At 43.6% G+C, this 26581-nt stretch overlaps 1 protein-coding gene across 2 annotated transcripts in view; it reads right to left on the bottom strand.

Annotated features, from left to right (window-relative positions):
- Positions 1-10272, bottom strand: part of LOC130923809 (cytoplasmic polyadenylation element-binding protein 1-like) — a 36147-nt gene extending 25875 nt beyond the window's left edge. For both annotated transcript variants that reach the window (XM_057849811.1, XM_057849821.1), the window contains exons 1-2: positions 10104-10272; positions 9702-9876 (exon numbers count right to left, since the gene is read on the bottom strand). In XM_057849811.1, coding sequence (XP_057705794.1) covers positions 9702-9876; positions 10104-10118 — 190 coding nt within the window. In that variant the 5' untranslated portion in view covers positions 10119-10272. The remainder of the gene's footprint in view (positions 1-9701; positions 9877-10103) is intronic.
- Between the last annotated feature and the right edge of the window lie 16309 nt (positions 10273-26581).

Below are 26581 nucleotides of genomic sequence, written 5' to 3'. Positions count from 1 at the left end.
TAGGGCCCAAGTACACCGCATGCGTGATCGTTGCGTTTCCGGTCCGACTCCGGTAAAAAATAGCGCCGGAGCCAATCCGTTCCCATTATATCCTATTGTTCAACGTATACCGGCCGCGTCAGTGCTCCGGCTTGACTGCGAACCACCTCCGGCGTGCCGCATGCCCGCCGGATGGTATAGGCTATTTTCTATTTTTGCCGGACACGCATCCGGCAAAATGGGCGGAGCTGGGCCTGACGTCATAAGCCCAGGTGCCTAATCACGGTTTAAACACGAGCGAAAATGGATGATGAGCGCTTCATCATGGAGGTGGAAAGCCACAAAGTGATATACATGCAGCAGATATTACTATAAGGACACCATTAAAAGCGAAACTGCAAAGTGTCCTATTATGTGTGTTTTTCTGGCAATGATATCAAACACGACGTGCTAAGCAAAAAAAAAAAAAAAAAAAGAAAAAGAAAAAAAAAAGACAGCGTATCTGGAAGTGGTTCCACTGCAGAAATTCTCGTGCCCCGCGTACAATCTCGGTTTGTATACAGAGTCGAGGGGGGAAAGTACGAAAGAGAAAGAGAAAAAAGACACCCACAAGTTTCGACCTGGTGGTCTATTCAAGACGTTTTTCTTTCTTTCCTACATTTCACTTGACTCTTCATAGAAAAAAACAACAGTTTGCGCTGGCCACATGAATCTGCAGTGTTGAGACACCAATTCCAAGTACGCTGTTTTTTTAGTTCATGTCGAATATAATTCGCTATCCATTTTATAAATATGACAGATTATTTATCAGTTGTTTATAACAGCTCTATGAGATGTTATGTGCCATAAATTTTAAATGTGCACAAAGATATAAACGCACCGACACAACCAAGGGCATAATAGCCCCCCTTCCCTCCACACACGGAGCCCTGATCTCAACATGATGCAGTCAATCTGGAATTAAGAGACAGACACAAATAAAATATTGTAGTGTCGCCGGGGCTGTCATCGGTGGGTTAATTTATGCACCAACGCGGGGCTGTCATTGGTGTGCTGGTGCACCAGCGCGACGCTCCGATTGGTGGACTAGATAGCGTCAGTGTAAATACAGTGGGGAGAACAAGTATTTGATACACTGACAATGGGAAAACCCACTGGCAGTGTATCAAATACTTGTTCTCCCCACTGTAGTTGTTGTTTTTGCATTGGTGAGGTGGCGGGAAGTTAATAAAGAAAAAGAGGAAAAAGGCGTTGAAGCTCGTGTGTTGTTTTCGCGGCCAAACTTCCGCTTAGCAAACGTTACATTATCAATATGCAAGAAAAAAAATGTGCTCTCTCTCTGCTTCTCTGATGAGTACATACTACAGACTGTGTGTTTGTCGTTGATTTAAATGGCACATGATCGCGCGCGATCACGCGAGAGCTCACGAAGGGACGGAGTTGGCGGACCGCAGCCGTGCAGCAGCCGGTATGATTTGCCTGTTTTTGACGGACTGCGTGGCACGCAGGCAACACTGAACCGGACCAGAACCGCAACGATCACGCATGCAGTGTACTTGGGCCTTTAGTCATTACAAAAAGGTTTAGTCCATCTAGTAGTTGTTGAACAATGCTCAAGGTGTTTGTCTAGTTTTAGTTGATGAATACTGATGTTTTTCGTCTGCAAAAAAATAAAATCTTAAGATATGAATTGAATGTTGCAGGTGCTCTACCACTAATTGCTAACCAATAGTTGCACTAAGAAAACCTCATTCACTTTTCGAATGCATGCTACGTCTCCATGACTGCAAGGGAAGCTTGGCTTCCGTTAAAATGTCAAGAACTAGGTGATCAAATGTATACTGTTGTGTTTGTAAGGCTACAACAACCAAATCGATTAATAAAGTAGTTGCAAATTTCATAATCGATTTTTGCCTGCAGCTATGAGCAGTCCAGTTTGTGTCCTTGAGTGTAATGTGAGGGTGCACGCGCCCCAGTGATTGGGGCAAGATTTCACTGCTATACTCAGGTAGGGCAGCTGGATAATATTATAAAGTGCAGAAATTTCGATTGCCTTGTTAGATCCAGTGTGCCTTCGTCAGAGGTGAATAAATGAAGCCAATTGCATTGTTTGTATTCTTTGTTCATGTTACTACTTAACATGGAGCACTAAGGTAGTTAGCGATTATGCTAATCAATGTGTTAAGTGTCTGTTTGTATTGTGTTTTGGGGCAGCATATTAGCACTCTAGTCACTGTTAAATAGTAATTTTGTCTCTTTTTATGAAACCACAAACAAACCCCTTCATATAACAGCTTAGAGCAGGGGTGGGAAAACCGGTCCTCAAGGGCCGAAGTGGGTCCTGGTCTGTGCTCCAACTGATCCAGCACGGACAGTTTACCAATGCGGTTTTTGCTGAAACAAAAAGCACCTAACTGCAATCAACTAATTGAGCTTGCAAGACACCAGATTGGTAAAAACGTATCATCTTGATGGGTTGGAACAGAATCCCGCTTGCCTGGTACACCAGACTCACCGCTGTTCCAGCTATTGAGTCTGGCCACCATTCAAGCGGATACAATTTCCAGGGCGGAGCAAGCCACAGCAAACAGACAGCGGAGTGGACCAATCAGCGACGGGCACGGGCAGACGTGACGTTAGTAAACTGACGAGGGAAGGACGAGGGACTTTCGCACGGAAGTAAACATTCGAAGAGAGCGGAGTTTATCCAACATGGCTAGCGCGAGACAGACTGTTGTCATTGACTCGTGTCGATGTGTTTTTGGTAATTTAAAACTGATTTTACCGTGGATTGGAACATATTCTCGGCTCTCCCGTTGACCATCTGTGTTGTGGAGACGACTTTCGACGCGCAAGAGTGACGTTGCTCGGTAAGAACACGTCACGCAAATAAACAAATCTGATTTGTCGATTGATTTTGTACCTGCTCGAGAGGCCGTTAATGGGATGATTCCCAGACTACTCTCAGTGTTTGAAAAATACAGGGAGAATAGTCTGGCAGAGCCAGGCAAGAAACCCGCACCCACAAAAACCGTTTGTGGAATAGTTTGTCTACCCCTGGCTTAAGAGTCTTTCAACAGAAACTCCCATTCAAACTGCAAATTGTCATATAAGAGGGTGTGCTTGGAAATTTGGATTTATGAACAACTGTTTGATAAAGAAAACTGATTCATTACAGTCTGCTTCCTCATTCAATTTTGTGTAATCCCCCACCCGCCAAAGAAAAGTAATTGACAAAATTTATATCAGCGTTTTGCACACAAGAAAATGTCAATGAGCAGCATTTTTTTATTTGAATGATTTGTGTACTGAGAATTTTATGTTTTTACTCAGAATCTTTATTAAATCTTTAATAAGTTTTATGTACTTAAACCAGTACAGTTGTGGACTAAAGCGGAAATGTGAAGTAAGGCTGGCCAACCATGTTTTTGAATAACATCAATGGCTAAACAATTATAAGTATATTTTCGTTTTTTAAACGCAACCCTTCCAGATTCTTTAACCCATACCAACGCCCTTGACAACGAAAATGCTTTTCTTCGACAATCTTCGGAAATTGCGTCACACTGAGAAGTGCGAGGGAAGTCTGCCATAGAACAGTATTGTTTGTTGCATTGCTTCTCGGTAAGATGCCATGGCGGTGTGTGGCGATGTTTTGTTCTCAAATGAAAAGTTGTATGAGTGGCCAAAGGATAGCAGGGCACGGAAATGGACATGTTTTGTTCGCACGAAGCGGATGAATTTCACGCCATCGAGTAGTGTTCTCTGCTACAAACACTTCGAAGATGCCTGCTTCCTTAACCAGTCTGCTTATGATCAAGGATTTGCCAAAAAGTGTGATTTTTGGATAGATGACTGATGACTGTCAAAGCAGAGCTGCCAACTGTTGTGGAATGAACAGTAACAGGGTCCCCCCAGGATTGAGACATCTAAATTCAAGACTTTTAAGACCTTTTTTAATGCCATTTCAACTGAAAATTAAACACTTTTCTTGCACCCATTATTTAGATTATATTGAATCATTAAATAAATAAAGCACTGAACATCAAATTTAACCTCAATTACTAAGTGTGTTTGACAAAATAATGCACATATATTGAAGATACAACACATTTAAAGTAACATTATAAAGTCTGTCAATTTTTTTTAAACACACACACGCACACAATAATTATGGACAAAAAGAGGAGGAGGCTAGCCGCTAGTGCACCTGCCAAGACCCCAGTGAACATGGCTAACTCTCGAGTTAAAACGGCGAAATTCACATTCATTCGAAAGGCAAACCGAAATGTTTAAGCAGGTCCACTGGATGTAACTTGAGCACAGCACTTGCACATACTCCAAAACAACGGGAATATCGCGGGACTTAACCGTGCAGCGGTTGTGAGTGAAAACAATTTCCCGTGTCGACTGACATGGGAAGCAGTGTGCGCGAAAGCAGGCGTTAAATTCCCGGCTCACAGCAGATGGCTGGTGACTTAAATATCATAGCGGCGGCCGATGTAACTTCATCCCTCTTCGCAGTAAGAGGAAAAGCGGTAAACAAACATCGCAATTATAATCATAGCAAGCTGGAAACAGCAAAATTAAACTGAAAACATGACCAAAATTAAAATGTCAATCATTACGTCGGCCCGGGCCAGGGTTCTTTCTCGCTAACTTTTTGAAATAACTATATATTAACGATGTATGAATGATAAACTAAGGAATACTTATTATAATTTGGATTTAAAAAAAAAAAAAAGAAGGCACTGTATGGTCATTGCAGAGCGAGAGCGTGCCTATACGCCCTTTTTAATCTTCCCCTCTGCGAGTCCACAAAACCGCATCTATTTATATTTAACAAACTTTTCCAGCGTTATTTCTTTGTGTAAATACATTTATAATGATCATAAAAATATAGTCTATTTAAACATTAAGAAAATGTGTGGTTTTTTTCTGCCAACTGAAAATTCGTTATAAAAGAGGCTTTTATGCAGACATCGTCACAAATGTTATCACACAAAACGCGGGTCGGGCTTTAATACCCGCGGACCAGTTCGGGTTGGGCTGGACTTTTTAGGCCCGATTTTAGCTCTATCTTAAAGTCTTGATGAGCTTAAATTGGCTGCAGTTACGAAGTCGGGAATGCTCCCTCTGGGAAAAAAAAAAACCACGATTTGAGCAACATTATGTTTAACAAATTTTTCCAGCGTTGTTTCATTGTGTAAATGCATTTATAAATGGTAAATAAAAATATGTAGACTATTTAAACATTAAGAAAATTTGCATTTTTTTTTCTGCCAACTGAAAATTCGTTACAAAAGACAGTTAAGACATCGGGAACGCTCCCTCTGGAACACAACGCAATATGACCAACATTGTGACAGCCGATGCCGACCAAAAATGACGTAATATCCGAAACCTCACCAATGGAGTCATTTGAAGTATATGAATGGTGGTCTGTTTTGGTGTTCAGAATCCACAATACTTCTGCCTGCAGGGTTTTCGTTCCACCGACAAACTGACGCATTCCCGATGCAGAGGTGGATGGATTCTCCGTTTTGCCGGTTGTGGTGGTTTGGCACGCACGAGTTGCATTTCGATTTGTAGTGCAGTGCATCGTAAAAATTCTATGCGTCATCTTTGTTATGGATTTAAAAAAAAAAAAAAAAAAAAACGTCACGGATATAATTTAGGTTGCACTGAGATGTTCTTGAAAATTAAGGCCACGGTGAAAAAATTCCAGACTTACAATAGCTAATTTAATACTTTTAATACCTTTAATAATGGAAAACTAAATTCAATGTTTTAATACTTTTAATAACCCGCGGGTACCCTGAGTAAAAGCTACTGACGTTAGCCAAAAGCTAACTTGTGGCAATCCCCGATCATAGTTGTTGCGTTCGCTAGATTAAGCGTGTTTAAATTATGCTTCATCTACGATCTTGTCCGAAAGGGTTAATCCACTGTCAATCGGGAAAGGGGTGTGGATGTGCATATAAGCGGGTCGGCTTCACGGTCACGTTGCCGTAAGAGGCAAACAAATGTGCACAAACTCACCGGCGGTGTGTATTTGTATTATGCATTTCCACCTTCATGCTTCAAGCATTGCATTGCAGTTGTACGGTTCGGAGTTTCTTTCACGATGATCGCTTGATAGCCTAGTTTGTGTTTTACAAGAGCCACTGACAGGTGACAGTTGACAACAAGTGTGTTGGTTTTAATGTCTCGCAGCGAATCAGCGAGCGCGCAGGTCAAGCAGCGAATTATGGAAAATGTAGTCTCGGGACAACACTGAAGTGGTGCTTTGTAATCTGTTCGCTTGTGCGAAAAAACTACATTTCCTCACACCGTTAGACACCACTTCCTGCCAAGAGCCCCAAGCTGTGTTCGTACTGTTAGCTCCATGTGTTAATAAACAAAGTTGTCAGCACGTCATGTGTTCGATACCTTTGTCAACAAAAAGCTCATAACAAGACAGTATGCATGATCCGTTTAAGAGACGCTGGGACTGGAGAGCTGTGAGTAGTAGGAGGCGAGGGGAAGATGTGCGAGAAGCAAAACTTCGCGGTCGAATGTGGCGGCAGTCCGCTATTTTGTTTTCTTATTGTTGCCACAATAAAGTGGAGAAAGCCATCAAAGACTCATCTTTCCCCCAAACGTTTTTATATTATTATTTTATATGCACGAGAGCTACCGGATCTGCCAAAATGAATATGAAGTCTTATTATTTTTTTAAACGATGTCATCAGATAGACAAAAACATAAAATTATGTGCAAATGCCTGCATCTTCAAATCATGAAAATAATAACAGCCTATATTTTACCAATCGTGTAATCTTGATGGGTCTTGTGTCTCCATTCCATGTCAGGTAGTCTAGGCAAATTGTTTGCATCCTGATTAGCGTCTGGCTAATACATGTTAGGTCAAACATAAAATTCCAACCTCCTCTTCTTCCTCCAAATCTTCAAAAACTTGGATCTCCTCCCTTGCGCTCGATCTATCGCTTATATCGCTGTTTGAATCATTGTTTGAAGGGCTTTGTACGGCGGCCATATGTATGGAGCGCTGCCATGCTGTTCTCTGTGTGACTTATCACTTCCGGGTTCGTCCCCTTTAAGGCTCGAACTTCGGAAACGCAATGATTTTGTCAAATATACAACAAATTTTTTTCATGCTTTATTTGTTGGACAATGTTTAACTACTTTAATTGTGACCCTATTTGGCATGTTATGAAATTACTTCACATTTCTGCTTTAAGTCAGGAAGATGTAATAAAATATTTTTGAAGTAATTAGTAATCTATTTTGTCTCGTTACCTACAAAATTCCTAAAACAACTTTGAGTTAAACTATAGGTAATTATATATAAAAAAAAAGGCTTTTCTGATTAAATCTATTATAATCGTTAGTTGCAGCCCTATGTGTGTAGATGTAATAACAGCATGGACGCTATGCGTATCCAGAGTTGAGAGTACCTCGTTTCAATACAGTGAAGCGAGACTGACTGAAGCCTGGGTTTGTCCCACCCATCAGACGTTACGAGTCTCTGAGGGTCTATGGGCAGTGGAGGAGTACCAAATTATGGCGCCTCAACAAGACCGAAACACAGTGGTACCCCGACATACGATCGCTTCGACACCCAATGTAAAATATGACTCGCCATGTTTCTACATCCAACGACATGCTCAAAATACGACATGAGAGCGCCGCAAACAGGCACACAGCAGATTTTCTTGTCAGAGAAATTAACACAGGTTCAAAGAAGGTTAGTGCAGGTGGTGAAAGGACAAGGTGACTCTTACCCGGAGGGTTCTCCCAGCGACGAAAGTCAGAGGTGCAATGAAGGTGAGGGCCGGCTCTTGGTAGCCGGCCACAGTGGGGAGCCAGCCTTAAAGCCGCAGTTCTAACCGCTGGAGAGCAAGCCTGAAAGCCACCGGGGAAGAAGCCCCAGTTCGCCACGATCGGCGGCTGCGCCGGGTGCGAGGGGGCCCAGTTCCCGTGAACCGCGGCACTTTCGGGCAATTTATTTCAGAACTTGTGCAACACAACAAGCCAGTAGCTGCTCCAGTTGATGGCAACAACCTTTCTTACTCTGCATTACAGTACAGCACGCAAAACACGTCCGCCACATTAAAACCCAATTCATTACATTATTACAGTAATTATTGTAATTATTATTATAATTGTAATTATGTTATTCCGTTTTTATTTATAAATAATTTGTTTTGCTATGTGTAATTGCCATTTGTAATGGTACCAACAGTATTAAGGATTTAGCTTTCGGGCAGTGGAACGAATTAATGGAATTACAATTTATTCTTATGGGAAAACCCTGCTTAACATACGACCATTTTGACTTACAAACAAGGTCCTGGAACAACAAATTAACTTCGGATGTAGAGGTACCACTGTAGTCAATATTGTTGGATACTTGATCCAAAATATGACACGTTTTGTCTAAACAAAAAAAATAAAACTCACTTTCAAAGGGTTAACACTTTCCAATTTATGTGCTGAAGCTGTCATTTCACATAAAATACCACAGGAACGCAAATAAAGTGGGAATATTGAAACAATTCTAGTTTAATTTCACATATAAATTGATTTAATATCTGGTTGTGTTTAATTGAACAAGAAGTCAATTTGGCGACAGGAATCTGAAATATTCTAATCATAGACTTCATAACCTATTGACATAACACAGGGAAACTGGGCCAATCCGTAGGGGGAACCATTTTCAAAATAGGCACCTACCTTAGCCATATATGAGTCTCCATGAGCGGCGGTATCAAAAAATTCTAAGTCGTTCCCTTATAAAATCCCGATTATTTTTTATACAAGTATAACAAAACTTAAAATCGCTATAAAAGTGATGTTACACGACATGCACAAAAATTAAATTCAGAGATAATCACCTATATTTTCAGCATCAATTGCAATATTCAACATATACAAGTTTTTGACCAAAATAACAACTTCAATTTTTTTTTAAATCTACGGCAATTTTTCAACAGCTAATTAATCACTGAATTTAACATCAGAAACTTAATACTGGAGGAAAACACGTAGAATCAATTATAAATAATATGTGAATAGATTATTAATCAATTCTATATACAATCACAAATTATTGTAGAATAGAATAGCCCTTTATTATCATTATACAGTTATACAATGAAAGTAATGAATGAGGGAATGAATTAGGTAATGAAGTCTATGATTGTAATGTATAAATCCTTGTTTGAAAGGATCTCATCTAATGCATTTTTTATTGCTCTGCAGTCCTGTTTCCATTGATGGAATAGACATGTAGAAAAATCTTTCCAAAAACCATCTAATTCAGTGCACCAGAGAACTTTAGTTAAGAATCACTAATATATGATATCAAATGTGGCAACTGTGAACATGGACCCCCCCCCTTCATTTTATAGTTTAAAATTTTCAGTGGCAATCTCGCCTGGGGGGTGGGGAGGTAATAGAACTGTACCCTACGTGCTTTTCATGTGCTGAGACAGTAAATACAAACGGAATAGGCCTACTTATTAGAAGAAGAAAAACGTATACATGTTTTTAAAAACTCAAATGTGGCACAAACTCTGAAGTTCGTGATATTTAGTTGAAAATCATTTCAGGTCTTTTGCGTGAAACCTCGTACAGGTTTAGCAATAAAATGGCGGCACATGTCGGCCATTGTGACTTAAGATGAGGACTCAAGTGGTCGGACATGGTGAATTTACCACATATGAAGTCTGCCTTGCCCTTGTTGTTGTTGTTAGGAGTAGTGCACACGCCGGTCAGATCCAGAGCGTTGCCCAGCATGTTGTTCATCCTGCGGAAGACGTCCGCGTTGCTGCACGTCGACAAGGCCGGAGAGTCAGAGTCGGGGCTGTCGGGCCTGCGGGGCTCGTTTCTCTGTGCCGATTACAAGACCATACCTTCGTTAATGTCGAAATTCAATATGACCATAAACTTGGGAGAGTTAAAGACGTCGCCTTCAAACATTAATAGCAAATGTATTGCCCCTTTCAGTCAGGCGGACTAAGACAAAGGTTTTAGTGAAAACAGCGCTTCGATAATGACTCTACGAAAAGGAATACTTTACACGTCGATTAGACCATTATTGTGAACGTCACACTCACCAGAGAAAAGGCCATTTTGTGGACGGGACTATGCCAAAATAATCACAAAGAAAGACCATTTGCATTAAAGGGTGATATTTATGAGTTGGCCCACCTGCTAATTAGTGTCAATATGGTGAACGTGTGTAAGACTCGGCTAATGGCTGAGCCTCGAGGGACTATCTCTCGTCACGTGATCGTCTTCAAAGTCATGGCCGCGCAAATCAAATCACACGTTCGCTTCAAAATCGTGGGTATATGCAGGATATATACTTTTTTTTTTTTGCAGTGAAACAAAAAACAAAGAAATACAAAAGCAATTTTTTTTTTTAGTTTTTTCCCCTTCGTAAATTTAAAATAACTATAAATGCAGACACAAAAGGACGACAGACAGACAGACAGACAGACAGACAGACAGACAGACAGACAGACAGACAGACAGACAGACAGACAGACAGATAGACAGATCGATAGAATGCAGTGGTGGATGAAGTACTCTTTTTTTTTTTTTTTTTTTTTTTACCTAAGTAAAAGTATAGATACAGGGGCAAAAAATACTTAAGTACGAGTACAGTATCTAAGAAAAAACATAATGAAGTAAAAGTACAAAAGTACTTGTAATAATATTTGCTTTAAAGACAAAATGTGAAGTAAGGTTGGCCAATCATTTTTTTGAATAATATCAATTGCCAAACAATTATAAGCATATTTTCGTTTTTTTTTTTTTTTTTTTTTTTTTTTTTTTTTAACGCAACCCTTCCAGATTCTTTGTTTAACCCATAGCAACGCCCTTGACAATGAAAACGCTTTTCTTCGACAGTCTTCGGAAGTTACGTCACACCGAGAACTGCAAGAGAAGTCTGCCATACACACAGTATTATTGCATTGCTTTCTCGGTAAGATGCCACGGCGGTGTGTGGCGATGTATTGTTCTCAAGCTAAAGAAAAGTTGTATGAGTGGCTGAAGGATAGCAGGGCATGTAAATGGACATCTTTTGTTCGCACTAAGCAAATGAATTTCACGCCATCATCGAGTCGTGTTCTCTGCTACAAAGACTTCGAAGATGCCTGCTTCCTCAACCGGTCTGCTTATGTTCAAGGTTTGCAAAAAAGTAAGTGTGCGTTTTGGATAGATGACTGATGACTTTGTCAAAGCATAGCTGCCAACTGTTGTGAACCAGTGCTTAATTTGTAAATCATAAGGTGCCCCCACGCAAAGTACATACAGTGCCTTGCAAAAGTATTCGGCCCCCTTGAACCTTGCAACCTTTCGCCACATTTCAGGCTTCAAACATAAAGATATAAAATTTTAATTTTTTGTCAAGAATCAACAACAAGTGGGACACAATCGTGAAGTGGAACAAAATTCATTGGATAATTTAAACTTTTTTAACAAATAAACTGAAAAGTGGGGCGTGCAATATTATTCGGCCCCCTTGCGTTAATACTTTGTAGCGCCACCTTTTGCTCTAATTACAGCTGCAAGTCGCTTGGGGTATGTTTCTATCAGTTTTGCACATCGAGAGACTGACATTCTTGCCCATTCTTCCTTCCAAAACAGCTCGAGCTCAGTGAGGTTGGATGGAGAGTGTTTGTGAACAGCAGTCTTCAGCTCTTTCCACAGATTGTCGATTGGATTCAGCTCTGGACTTTGACTTGGCCATTCTAACACCTGGATACGTTTATTTTTGAACCATTCCATTGTAGATTTGGCTTTATGTTTTGGATCATTGTCCTGTTGGAAGATAAATCTCCGTCCCAGTCTCAGGTCTTGTGCAGATACCAACAGGTTTTCTTCCAGAATGTTCATGTATTTGGCTGCATCCATCTTCCCGTCAATTTTAACCATCTTCCCTGTCCCTGCTGAAGAAAAGCAGGCCCAAACCATGATGCTGCCACCACCATGTTTGACAGTGGGGATGGTGTATTCAGGGTGATGAGCTGTGTTGCTTTTACGCCAAACATATCGTTTTGCATTGTGGCCAAAAAGTTCAATTTTGGTTTCATCTGACCAGAGCACCTTCTTCCACATGTTTGGTGTGTCTCCCAGGTGGCTTGTGGCAAACTTTAAACAAGACTTTTTATGGATATCTTTGAGAAATGGCTTTCTTCTTGCCACTCTTCCATAAAGGCCAGATTTGTGCAGTGTACGACTGATTGTTGTCCTATGGACAGACTCTCCCACCTCAGCTGTAGATCTCTGCAGTTCATCCAGAGTGATCATGGGCCTCTTGGCTGCATCTCTGATCAGTTTTCTCCTTGTTTGAGAAGAAAGTTTGGAAGAACGACCGGGTCTTGGTAGATTTGCAGTGGTCTGATGCTCCTTCCATTTCAATATGATGGCTTGCACAGTGCTCCTTGAGATGTTTAAAGCTTGGAAAATCTTTTTGTATCCAAATCCGGCTTTAAACTTCTCCACAACAGTATCTCGGACCTGCCTGGTGTGTTCCTTGGTTTTCATAATGCTCTCTGCACTTTAAACAGAACCCTGAGACTATCACAGAGCAGGTGCATTTATACGGAGACTTGATTACACACAGGTGGATTCTATTTATCATCATCGGTCATTTAGGACAACATTGGATCATTCAGAGATCCTCACTGAACTTCTGGAGTGAGTTTGCTGCACTGAAAGTAAAGGGGCCGAATAATATTGCACGCCCCACTCTTCAGTTTTTTATTTGTTAAAAAAGTTTAAATTATCCAATAAATGTTGTTCCACTTCACGATTGTGTCCCTCTTGTTGTTGATTCTTGACCAAAAAATTAAATTTCATATCTTTATGTTTGAAGCCTGAAATGTGGCGAAAGGTTGCAAGATTCAAGGGGGCCGAATACTTTTGCAAGGCACTGTATGACAGCGCAGGGATGACGGCACGTGGACAGGTCCCGGAACATATTGTAACAGCCCGAATAGGGAAATAGAAAGGAGAGGAGTGAATGATGGCTTCCTTCACTTTATTGTGGCAACAGTTAAATGACAAATAACAAAAATAACAGCGGACTGCTGCAACATGCGACCGCCAACTTCGCTCTCTCGCCGCACTCTTCTCCTCACTTCCCGCTACGTCACCACTCTGCTGTCCGATGGCCCCTTCACACAGTTACGGACATTACATGATGCAGAAAATGGTGCTGAAAACAAAACGCAAATGCCAACTTGCCATGGTGTGGGACTTTCCTTTTTTTCTTTCTTTTCTGTGTGCTTTTCTGACTCGTTTTGAACCATTTTCCATCTTTTTGAAAAAAGACAGTAAATGCAACAGTCTTTTTGGCATGTTGAAATACTGTTTGATCCTGGCCGCTTGCTCCCAAGATGCCCCAAATTTCAAGTTTTTTTTTTTTTTTCAATGTCAGGAGTGTGATTTGTTGGTCCAGCTTCTCATTGCACCAACAAATCTCCGACTCTTTCATATGACGTTAATTTTCATAAACTACATGCAATTCTTGGGATGTGTTGTGTAAATGAATTTATGCATATTATTTTATCTTATAGTGTAATGTCCTAACTGCGTGTAATATTCTGATATAATGTTTTTCGAGGCACCCTGAAGTGCACTCAACGTTACTCTTGTTTTGGTCAGGTGACGCGTGAGTGTGATAGAGAGGCACAGGCTCTATCTATCGCTCTGTACAGCCTGCCGAGAGCCCCAAGCTGTGTTCGTACTGTTAGCTCCATGTGTTGATAAAGAAACAAAGTTGTCAGCACGTCGTGTGTTTGATACCTTTGTCAACAAAAAGCTCATAACAAGACACTATGCACGATCTGTTTAAGAGACGCTGGGACTGGAGAGCTGTGAGTAGTAGGAGGCGAGGGGGAGATGAGCGAGAAGCAAAACTTCGCGGTCGAATGTGGCGGCAGTCTGCTATTATTTTGTTTTCTTATTGTTGCCACAATAAAGTGGAGCAAGCCATCAACGACTCATCTCCTTCTTTCCCCCCAACAATTTTATATTATTATTTTATATGCACGAGAGCTGCCAGATCTGCCAAAATAAACATGAAGTCTGATTATTATTTTTTTAAACAAAGTCATCAGATAGACAAAAACATAAAATTATGTGCAAATGCCTGCATCTTCAAATCATGAAAATAATAACAGCCTATATCTTACCAATCTTGTAATCTCGATGGGTTTTGTCTCCATTCCATGTCAGGTAGTCCAGGCATATTGTTTGCATCCTGATTAGCGTCTGACTAATACATGTTAGGTCCAACATAAAATTCCAACCCCCTCTTCTTCCTCCAATTCTTCAAAAACTTGGATCTCCTCCCTTGCGCTCGATCTATTGCGTATATCGCTGTTTGGATCATTGTTTGAAGGGCTTTGTATGGCGGCCTTATGGAGCGCTGCCATCGCTGTTCTCGGTGTGACGTATCACTTCCGGATTCGTCCCCTTTCAGGCTCGAACTTCGGAAACGCGATTATTTTGTCAAATATACAACCAGTGTTGTTAATAACGGCGTTACAATATAACGGCGTTACCAACGGCGTTATTTTTTTCAGTAGTGGGTAATCTAATTAATTACTTTTCTCATCTTGGCAACGCCGTTACTGTTACTGAGGACGGAAAGGCATGCGTTTCTATGCGTTACTATATTGGTGGAAAAGTCTGAGGGAGACGGACTCACCGAGACGGCAGAGCAGGAGTAGGGAGGAGGCAAGAAAGTTGTGACGCCGAGCAAACGCGATGCTAGGTAGCTCCAATAATACATGTTGTAGCCGATAGCCTACAAACTACGCCCGCATGTTATGGTAGATATGGTAGACATGGTAGATATCACTTGTACTGTACATAGATATAACTAGATGCAGAATGACAGACATGGCACTAAATGAGTTAGTAGACAACCGCCATCTTAAAGCAGTAGACTTTTTAGGACGGCTCTGTTGTAGAGAACCTTCCTAGCGAACCTAAGTAACTTTTTATCTAAAATACTTCTAAATCGGCAAAATTTTGACTTGAATCTATCTTTAAATGATGAAACAGTTTTAAAACTTTCATATGTCGAAAGTAGAGAGAAGGGAACTAATGCAATAATGGGAGCAATTTTAACAACTTTTAACAGTTGATTCAGGGTAAAGGGTAAATTAGGGTAAAGAATTGGGCTCGGGCCAATTGTACCAAAAACCTTCACAAAAAACTTCACATTGTGTGGCCAGTGTTTTTTAATGTTTTTTTATTTTTTATTTTTTTTTTGAGGGAAAAAAAAAAAAAGTAATTATCACCAATTACTTTGCCAAGTAACTAATTACTCTTACATTCAGGTAATTGAGTTACTAACGCAATTACTTTTTGGGAGAAGTAATTTGTAACTATAATTAATTACTTTTTTTTCAGTAAGATTAACAACACTGTATACAACATATAAATTATTTTTTCATGCTTTATTTGTTGGACAATGTTTGATTACTTTGATTGTGACCCTATTTGGCATCTTATGAAATTACTTCACATTTGGTCTTTAAAAGCAAATGGTAAAAGTATTTTCTCATGATGCATATACAGAGATCTGAGCCAATATTCAAAGAAAGAACCAGAAAATTCATTGATTGCTCAATTTTATATATAACGGTGCAGAATGGGGAGAAAAAAAAAGAGCAATAAAATTGACTGCACTGTAAACAACTGTAAATTCCCCCAAACCTAGCTTAATGGCAAATTGCGAAGCATCAGGTGCATACCCCGACCTACAGTACAAGAGTGTGCAGCCCCCATCTAAAGGTGCGCTGCTCATACTGTTGGTTTTTATTGGTCAATATGTTGTTCACCTGCCTAATCTTGCTTGTACTCATGTTGCTGCCTCAAGTGCGCAATTACGGGATAGTTGCACGGGACATATCGATTGCGCGAGAGGTATGAACACGAAACTTTAAATTCCCAATGAAAAAAAACAAACGTAACGTGTAAACCAGGCAACAATTTGAAAAGTAGTGGAGTAAAAAGTAAAGATACGTGATGTAAAATGTCATGAAGTAAAAGTAAAACGTACCCCTTCATATTTGTACTCACGTAAAGTACAGATACACAAAAAAGTACTTAAGTACACTAACAGAGAACTAGAGACAAAACACTACCAACTTTTTAGGATGCTCAAATCGTCCCCACCAACTTTTAAGCCACCTAATGTGCATTACATAATGAGTTCAGTTATATGGATAATTTAGATTGTCTTCCCATATGTTGTAAAGATAGAATAGACCCTACTTTTATTAAATAAATTTTTTTCATTATGTTCAGTTGTACATTTATACCTTTTCACTTGCTGAATGTGCCGGTCCATTTTTCCCCCCTCAAACGTACATTTAATTGGCTGATGACTTGACCCTCCGCCTCTTCCTCCAGCTACACAGACGCACACGCACACTCACTCCACCGTACCAAGAGAAATACAACATGCTGCCTCCTCCACCCCCTTCGAAGAGGAGGGATATTAGAATTTTTTTTTTTTTTCGGCCAGCACAAGCCACTGTAAGTATTCTAAAAAGAAGTCAATGTTTGTGCTACTACAAGTCCGACCTGCATCAGAGTTAGCATAGTATTAATCTATGTGAACTTGCTAACTTGCAAAACTACTGCGGTCAAGCCAGCCTCCACAAAGGAAAAACAAAGTCAAGCTAGCCGTCCCTCATTTGGATCATTCTTTGCATTATGTGCATTACCGTAATGCAAAGCGGTGGCTTCAGAGTGCATGTCCCAAGAATGGGTCTACTTCAGAGGGACACTGGCAGATTTATTTTGCATTGATCATTTCACCTATCAATTAATTAGGTTCATATTCGCGAAAAATGTGGCCCTGACTCCCGTTCAATAATCTGTTTGGTCTTATTAATGTCTCGTCCCCAGCAAAAAGTGTACATGCAGGTTAATCTGTTACATTGTTCCCACCAATGTTGGCAATAAACCTACACCCTTAGGAGAGAGGGAAGTCTTGGCTTCCTTGAAGCTGCTGCCCCTGCAACCCGACCACAGATAAGTAGGAGAAGATACTGTAGGTGGATGGACAGACAAACCAACTCTGTATAAAGATCCTGTGAAATCAAGTCATGACTTGTTTTCTAAATACATGAATTATACATTGGCGATAAGTGATGAAAAAATTTGCACAATCTGAGAACAATTTAGTGCTCAATAGCTGAGTTATCCATAAACTCTTCTCAGCCAGCACGATTTTTTTGTGCGGTTCTAAACAGGGTATTGGGTACTGACATCAGTAAATACCTGGGTCTCTAGTCAGCTTTTGTTTTTAGTGTATGTTTTTTTGGAACCACCGACATCTGCGTCATTAGATAATCTACTAGTTCAATGGATTTTTACATGTGTTGTTTTTGCTTAATAAAAGTTGCTGCTCCACGAGCACAATATAGCACTGCTTACAATGATATGATTTTATTCATCAGAAGGTGCATCGGGAGAGAATTTGAATATTTACTGGAGACTTTCAGTAAAATATAGAAACATTCATTCATCTTCTGTATTGCTCATTCTCACGAGGGTCGCGGGGGTGCTGGAGCCTAACCCAACTAATTATGGGCAAGAGGCAATGTACACCCTTAACTGGTCTATAGCCAATCACAGAGCACAATATTTAAACCTATGCTACTGAAATGAATGGTGCATGTGTTAGGATTCTCGGAATGGAGGGGATCTTTATGCAGACACAGGCACGGTGTGGCAATGAATAAAAATGCTTTATTGTGTCCAACACAAAAGCAGTGGAACTTCCTGATCGGGGTAGTCGAGTGGGCGTGAGGCGATGAAGCTCGGGAAGGAGGCAGGCGTGAAATCCGACAAGGGGCGCGCAAAAAACAGGACCTGGGACAAGAGCAAAAAATGTCGTGAGCCGGTGATCAGAGAAATAAGTAAAGAATGCGAGATACAACTGACTTAGCAAACAGACACGTTGATCGGGCGACGAGGTGGCGGCGTCCACTGCTTTTAAAGAGGGCTGATTATCATCACCATCACCTGTGGCCGCTCACCCCGTCTCGTGCAATCTGTAATCAAAATAAAAACATGCACACCTGCAGGAGGTGGGCCAGGGCTCAGGAGGGAGGAGCAGGAGCCCTAACGGGACCCCCCCTCCTACGGGCGCCACCTGGCGCCCGACAAAGACTTCCAGGATGGGTGCGGTGGAAATCATGGATTAGCTCGCGGGACAACACCCATCGGGCTGGAATCCAGGACCGCTCTTCCGGGCCATAACCCTCCCAGTCCACCAGATACTGGAGCCCCCGGCCACGACGGCGGACGTCGAGAAGCCGCTCCACACGGTAGGCAGGACCCCCATCGACCGAGAGAGGTGGTGGAGGCGGCTGAACGGGGGGGCCAAGGGACTCGTGGAAACCGGCTTGACTTGGGAGACGTGGAAGGTAGGGTGGACTCTGAAATGGGCAGGGAGCTTAAGGCGCACAGCACTAGGGTTCACTAACTTTGTGATCTCAAAGGGGCCAACGAACCGGGGGGAAAGCTTAACAGACTCAGTTTTCAGTGGCAGGGACTTTGAAGACAGCCACACTTTTTGGCCGACGGCGTAGCTGGGTGTAGGTGTGCGGCGACGGTCAGCCTGGGCACGGGATTTCTCAGAGGCGCGGAGGAGTGCAGCGCGCGCTTGCTCCCAGACCCTGGAACAACGATCTATGTGTCCTTGGACCGATGGGACGGCGAGGTCACGTTCCTGTGAGGGGAACAACGGGGGTTGGTAACCCAAGGAACACAAGAATGGTGACATACCCGAGGAGGCATTTGGCAGGGAGTTGTGCGCGTATTCGACCCAGGGCAGTTGATCGCTCCAGGTGCTGGGGTGAGCCTGAGTAGTGCAACGGAGGGCCGCTTCGAGCTGTTGGTTAGTCCGTTCGCACTGGCCATTGGTCTGTGGGTGGTAACCCGAGGAGAGGCTCACGCTCACGCCCAGGGCCGCACAGAAAGCCTTCCAAACTTGTGAGGTGAATTGTGGTCCGCGGTCAGAGACTATATCTGCCGGAATGCCGTGCAAACGGAATACATGGTCAGTGAGCAGGGTTGTGGTTTCTGTGGCTGACGGGAGCTTGCGAAGGGGGATGAAATGGGCGGCTTTGGAGAACCTGTCCACGACGGTGAGTATGACTGTGTGACCCTTGGAAGGAGGCAGACCAGTGACGAAATCTAGCGCTATATGAGACCAAGGGCGGCTCGGAATGGTTAACGGGCGGAGAAGTCCAGAGCTGGGCTTGGTGGTAGTTTTGCTGCGGGCGCAGACTGTACATGCCAAAACAAAGGATCTGGTGTCCTCCGACATTGACGGCCACCAGAACCGCTGGCGCAGCACAGCCATCGTTCTACGTATGCCGGGGTGGCAGAACAGCCGGGAGGAGTGAGCCCACTCCAGCACCTGGGAACGGAGAGCTTGGGGCACAAACAGGTCAGGTTGCGGGCCAGTTCGGGGGTCTGGGTGCTCACCATGGGAGTCCTTCACCTTCCGCTCAATCTCCCACTCCATTGAGGCGAGGAAGCAGGTTGGTGGAAGAATGGGGGCAGGTTCCTCCTTGGGTTCGGTGGTCTGGAACTGGCGTGACAGGGCGTCTGGTTTGGCGTTTTTGGAACCTGGAATGTATGAAAGGGTGAAGTCAAAGCGGCAGAAAAACATGGCCCACCTGGCTTGTCGTGGATTCAGTCTCCGGGCGGACTTGAAGTACTCCAGGTTTTTGTGGTCGGTGAGCACGACAAAGGGCTGGGATGCCCCTTTCAGGAGGTGGCGCCATTCTTCCAAGGCCAGTTCCCTGTCCCCGATGCTATAATTGCGTTCAGCGGGAGAGAGCCTGCGGGAGAAAAAGGCACATGGATGTATCTTGCCGTCGGCGGGCTGGCGTTGGGATAGCACAGCACCCACGCCTATCTCCGAGGCGTCGACCTCCACCATGAACTGCAGCGACTGGTTGGGATGAGCTAGCACCGGGGCAGAGGTGAAACGGCTCTTGAGGTCGCTGAAGGCGGAGTCTGCAGTCTTGGACCAAAGAAACGGCTTGGCAGTGGAAGTGAGGGCCGTGAGTGGAGCCGCGATCCGGCTGTAATTATGGATAAAGCGACGGTAAAAATTGGCAAAACCGAGAAACCGCTGTAGCTGCTTTCGGTCAGAGGGGCGAGGCCAGTTCAGAACTGCAGTGACTTTTGCCGGGTCCATGCGTAGCTCCCCCTGCCCTACGACGTAGCCGAGAAACGTGGTCTCCGGGACATGAAACTCGCACTTTTCTGCCTTGACGTACAGTCGGTTCTCAAGGAGCCGCTGGAGCACTTGACGGACGTGGTTCTCGTGCTCTTGAGGTGTGCGGGAGAACACAAGGATGTCATCCAAGTAGACCACCACAAATTTGTTAATCATGTCTCATCATGGCATTACTAAGTACTCATAATGGCCCATGGGTGTATTAAAGGCGGTCTTCCACTCGTCGCCCTGCCTAATACGGACAAGGTGGTAGGCGCTACGTAGGTCGAGTTTCGTGAAAATAGCAGCACCTTGGAGGGGGGTGAACGCAGAATCAAGAAGGGGAAGAGGGTACTTGTTTTTTACTGTTATCTCGTTCAGGCCTCGGAAGTCTATGCAGGGTCTCAGGCCGCCGTCTTTCTTGCCTATGAAAAAGAATCCCGCACCTACAGGGGAAGACGACGGGCGAATGGCACCAGTTGCTAAGGACTCTAATGTATTTTTTCATCGCCTCCCTTTCTGGTTGCGAGATGTTAAAGAGGCGACCTTTGGGAAGAGCTGCACCAGGAAGGAGGTCGATAGCACAATCATAAGGACGGTGCGGGGGGAGCGATGCTGCGCGGTCTTCATCGAACACCTGCCCCAGGTCGTGGTAGCATTTTGGTACCGCGGACAGGTCCGGTTGTCCCATGCTCTGGACAGGACGAGCAGGCACTAAAGTGGATTTCAAACAGTTAGCATGGCAGAAGTCACTCCACGCAGTTAGCTTGGGGTGTGTCCAGTCTATGGCAGGGTTGTGTGTTTTTAGCCATGGCAGGCCGAGGACCAACGGTGTGCCGGGACTATGGAAAACTAGAAAGGAGCTCACCTCTCTGTGGTTTCCGGACAAGATGACGTCGAAGGCTTCTGTTTTATGACTCACACTAAAAAGGAGACGCCCATCGAGTGCTGTGGTTTTTAACGGGGCAGGAAGCGGATGCGTAACCAGCCCCAACTGCTCCACGAGGCCACGATCCATGAAGTTCTCGTCAGAACCACAATCCACAAGGGCGGTCACTGTGTGGGACTGGTCCTTCCAGGTGAGTGTGGCTGTGAGCTGGAGCCGGCTTGAGGAATGATTGGACATGTGGCTCACGAGTAGTCCCCCTTTTTGGGTGAGCCCAGACGCAGCGGGCAGCTGCGAATAAAGTGCCCACCTTGACCACAGTAAATACATAATTGTGCAAGATACCTGCGTGCACGCTCCTCCTGCGACAGCCTGGTGTGGCCAAACTGCATTGGCGCGGTCCTTTCAGCAGGGGGTGATGTCGTTGGCGCCGTGTCAGTGGCCAGGACAGGAAGCGGGGATGGTCGCGGGAAGACTGAGGGGCAAATGCGGGGCGTCCGGCCGCACCCTGCGTTGTCTCTGGCGTTCACGCAGGCGATTGTCAATTTTGATAGAAAGGCTGACGAGATTGTCCAGGGAATCTGGCTCGTCCCGGGTGGCCAATTCGTCCTTGAGAGGCTCGTTCAATGCGCGGAGGAATACCTCTTGTAGGGCCGCGTCGTTAAAACGACTCTCAGCGGCCAACGTCCGGAACTCCACTGAGAATTCGGCGACGCTCCGAGACCCTTGGCGAGCCGACATGAGCCGTTTGGCTGCCTCTTTGCCGCGGACTGGGTGGTCAAATATTTTGCGCATTTCCTCGGTGAAGGACGCATACGAGCGACACACGGGGGATCCCTGCTCCCAGACTGATGACGCCCAATCGAGAGCAACCCCGCTTAGGCAGCTAATAAGGTAGGCAATTTTCGCTCTATCTTCGTGGTATGTGTGTGGCTGTAGCTCGAAAACTAGGCTACATTGCAACAGAAAGGCGCGACAAGTGCCGAGGTTGCCATTGTACGGCGCCGGAGCGGGGACGTGAGGCTCTCGGCCCGTAGCAAATGACGCCGGGTTACTTGCTGGAACGCGGCTTGGCGAGGCGGCGGCGTGGCGAAGAGGTGACGGGGCTAGTTGTGCTTGTATGGCCCGGAGTGAGTGGGAAATGGCCGTTACCTTATGGAAGAGGAAGTCAATGGCTTGGTGTTGGTCCCGGAGTGACCTGGGAGAGCCGGAAGGATTGTCTGCGAGATCCATCGTGGCCCGATCAAACTGTTAGGATTCTCGGAATAGAGGGGATCTTTATGCAGACACAGGCACGGTGTGGCAATGAATAAAAATGCTTTATTGTGTCCAACACAAAAGCAGTGGAACTTCCTGTTCGGGGTAGTCGAGTGGGCGTGAGGCGATGAAGCTCGGGAAGGAGGCAGGCGTGAAATCCGACAAGGGGCGCGCAAAAAACAGGACCTGGGACAAGAGCAAAAAATGTCGTGAGCCGGTGATCAGAGAAATAAGTAAAGAATGCGAGATACAACTGACTTAGCAAACAGACACGTTGATCGGGCGACGAGGTGGCGGCGTCCACTGCTTTTAAAGAGGGCTGATTATCATCACCATCACCTGTGGCCGCTCACCCCGTCTCGTGCAATCTGTAATCAAAATAAAAACAGGCACACCTGCAGGAGCCAGGGCTCAGGAGGGAGGAGCAGGAGCCCTAACAGCATGAATGGATTAACAATATCTTAAGGGGCCGGATAAGTGTGACACAAGCAGAAGGAATCCATCAACCTCAATCACAGACAACAAGATTGTGCAAGATCAACAAATGATACTTGCGGACTGGCGCATTACCATTGATGAATTAATACTCTCTTTGCAGATTAGTCATGGCTCTGCCCATAAAAATATTCATTAACGGAAACAAAACCTGAATTCAATGATGTAGAAGTGCCAAATTTCAATATTATATTCAAAATAGAACATAGATGACAGAGCAAAGGTTTAAACTGCTAAAATATACAGTTTCAGAGGTATGTATACAGGGTGATTCAAAAAGCATGTGCCTCAATCATCACGCGATATGTTAAAATGAAAAACATTACAAAACCCTGGTATAGGCACATGTGTTGAACATAACTTCAAGTATTATTTCATGTATTTCAAGTGCCGGTGATGGCCACCTTTGAGCACTTGATTTGAAAATTTGAAGTTACCGTATTTTTCGCACTATAAGGCGCACCTGATTATAAGCCACCACCCACCAAATTTGACACGAAAACGGCATTTGTTCATAGATTAGCCGCACTGGACTATGAGACGCAGCTGTCCTCACTGTATTATGAGATATTTACACCAAAAGATATCAACCGGTAAAACTTTATTTATCACATGATGATTTTGGCACATTCATATTGAATCACCCGGAAAATATACTGGGTGGGGCAGAGCAACTTGCTTGTTTAAATTTGCCGCCCTGAAGCGATGGTTGCGCTGAGGATGGTAGGGATGGACTTATTTGAGAGCATGGGGTTTAAAGTTTGGTTTTTAATGTTCGTTAGTTATTTTGTGTCTATTTTTCTCAAACCCCAGTGAGCATCATGGAGTGGACGAAGTTGGAACACGCTTTTGCTGTTGAGGCATTTGTTTCAAGCGGTCACTCATTCGTCGCAACGCAACGTGCATTCAGTAGACATTTCAATATTGCCCCCCGTTCCACACACATCTTGTTCAGTGTTGGCAGGAAACACTCATTGATCATATTGACATAACGGTCAGATGTCACTGATACTGCCTGTTCGTTTTTCTTCAAAAATCCATGGGCCACTAGCGTAGCACACGATGCTATTTTTAAACGGCAAGGCTGCGTGACGTCATGGTTGTAAACCGGAAGTGGGTCAACATAGAAGCGCGCTCGCATACAACCCATGCAAGTACTGCTTGTTTTCTGCCGGTAATCTTTCAAAAAAAGAACATGCCGAGTAAACACTACTGCTATGGAACTTGTACAAATTATTCTAGACATTATTTCCGTCCACAGATGAAAGATGTTTTCTTCATACGTTTGCCGAAGCCAAAAACACGGAGGGAAAAAATGTGAACAATGGATCAACTTGTGTGGACGTCCTAAAGACCAGTTTAACGCCAGCAAGGTGAAACCATTTACCTTCATATGCAGCAAGCATTTTGTTGGGGCTGATCCATTGCCTGCCACAGCCTGCCCCGAAGAGGTAAGCCATTTTGATATTTTTACTTATTTTTTAGCCTGGTGTTTTGCCGTGCTGCTTCTGTCTGACAATGAATGACCTGAAAATATATATATATATATATCACAACAGTCATGGAGGCCTATTGTTCTAAAATACAGATATTTAAATAAATTAGCCATGTTTGGCCTTGGTCTTTTTGTAGTAAGACTGTTAATGCCTACAGGTAGGCTCTATATTTAACAGCTTTAACATTTCTGCTGTAAAGAAACAACCTTACTAAGGGGGAAGTGTAAATAAATTAATATAATTAAGATTTGTTATTAACGAAAAAAAGAAACGTGTTCATTGTCTGCCACTGAGTAGCATTTGCAATCGCTACACAAAAATAGCGAAGTAAATTACAAGAACAGTCAGAGACGTAAGAAAACCAAAGATATAGTATATAGGAAAGAGAGAGCACATACATAGTGGTAAAGGATAGATAGTTGAAAATGAAGAATGTCATTGTCAGTGGCGTAAGGCAATGCACACAAGAAAAAGGTTAAAAAAAAAAAAAAGCTACCTCTGGATCAGGTCTGCTCCTTTTCCCGTCTTTTTCAGCCCTCAGCACTCAAGCCATCTCTTTAATTGAATATTTGTGTGTTCTTCCACATCTTTAACTGTGAATTTGGCAACAGGGACATCATTTTCGGACAGAATTGGTAGGTTTAGCTCTGTAAACATCCAGTTCGTACACTATTTACATGCATTTAGCATGAGGGAAAACGTGAGCTTGACCCGCCTAGCAACAGTTGCTAAGGTCATGAATATTAATGAGCAAAAGTGACATGTTGCGCGCGGTCCGCTATTATGCCAACTCGCAAAAGTGCACACCAAACAGTTACACGTAGTGCTTGTAGAGGACTTTGATGAAGTCCTCTGGGGTTTTCAGGATTCCAGTAGCGCATGTTTTGCTTATTTACAGATCCCGAAAGATGGAATTCAGCCTCATCGCTGAAGAAAATAAGTGTCGTCAGGCAAGCCCAAAAGCGCCTCACATGCATTTTCATGAGCAATAAAATCGCGTGGATTAGGTTCTTGCACCATAGATAATTTGTAGGGATGGGATTTTAATCCTTCATAGAGGATTCGCCTCACAGAACGAGCAGATAACCCAAGAGCAGATGCGTGTTTGCGGGCAGACCGTCGGGGAAATCTCAAAACAGATCGTCTCACCGTGTCAATGTTTTAAGGTGACCTTGCTGTTCGTGGGAGGCCAGGTTTCTTTTTCTTGACATCACCCGTTTCCCTGAAGTTGTTTACCCATGAAACAATCGACTGCCGGCCAGGAACACGACCATGGGAGGCAATATTGAAATGTCTACGGAATGCATGTTGCGTTGCGACGATTGGGTGACCGCTTGAAAGAAATGCCTCAGCAGCGTAAGCGCGTTCCAACTTCGTCCACTCCATGATGCTCACTTGGGTTCTTGAAAAGTAAACATAAAATAACGCACGTTAAGAACCAAACTTTAGGCCCCAACCTCTCAAATAAGTCCATCCCTACCCTCCTCAGAGCAACAATCGCTTCAGGGTGCCAAATTTAAATAAGCAAGTCGCTCTGCCCCACCTCACATATGTTGTTTTCAAATTTCATGGCATCATTTCCAAATCTCAGAAAAATTGTGACAGCTTGAAATAAGAGGTTGGAAAAGTCAATTGCACATATAGCGGACACCCAAAAGACGCAATTACATCTAATAAGGTCATTTGGCATCATGAGTATATAAAGAGCTTCTTAGAGAATCTCTCAGAAGCCAAGATGGAGAGGCTCATTAAGAACAATAGTGGAACGATATTAAAAATGTGTTTCCCGTAAAAATTTTGTTTGAAGGAAGTTCTCATCATCTACAATGCAAGATTCAGATAATGTGGCTCAATCTTTGTGCGCAAGGGTCACATCTAAAAAACTTTACTGCTTACTCTGTCTGCTTTACTACTCGGGCCTCTAAACGGCTCTGTACCACAAACAGAAATGCCACAGTAAAATCATAGAATGGGCTCAACAATACTTCCAGAAACAACTGTCGTTGAGCATAATGATCCACCGTGCCATCCGCCGTTGCCAGTTGAAACTCTACAGTGCGAAGAAGAAGCGTTTTTGAAATAGGACCCGGAAGCGCAGGTGTTTTCTCTGTCACCTGCCTGCTGACCACCATGGGGTCCAGAGCTTTCAGCCGCCTAGAATTTTAAATAAACATATTTTCCCCT

This window comes from Corythoichthys intestinalis, chromosome 1, assembly GCF_030265065.1.
Source record: "Corythoichthys intestinalis isolate RoL2023-P3 chromosome 1, ASM3026506v1, whole genome shotgun sequence".
NCBI classification, from domain to species: Eukaryota; Metazoa; Chordata; class Actinopteri; order Syngnathiformes; family Syngnathidae; genus Corythoichthys; species Corythoichthys intestinalis.
Note: the sequence above shows the minus strand (reverse complement) of the source record. Positions and strands in the feature narration are given on the sequence as shown.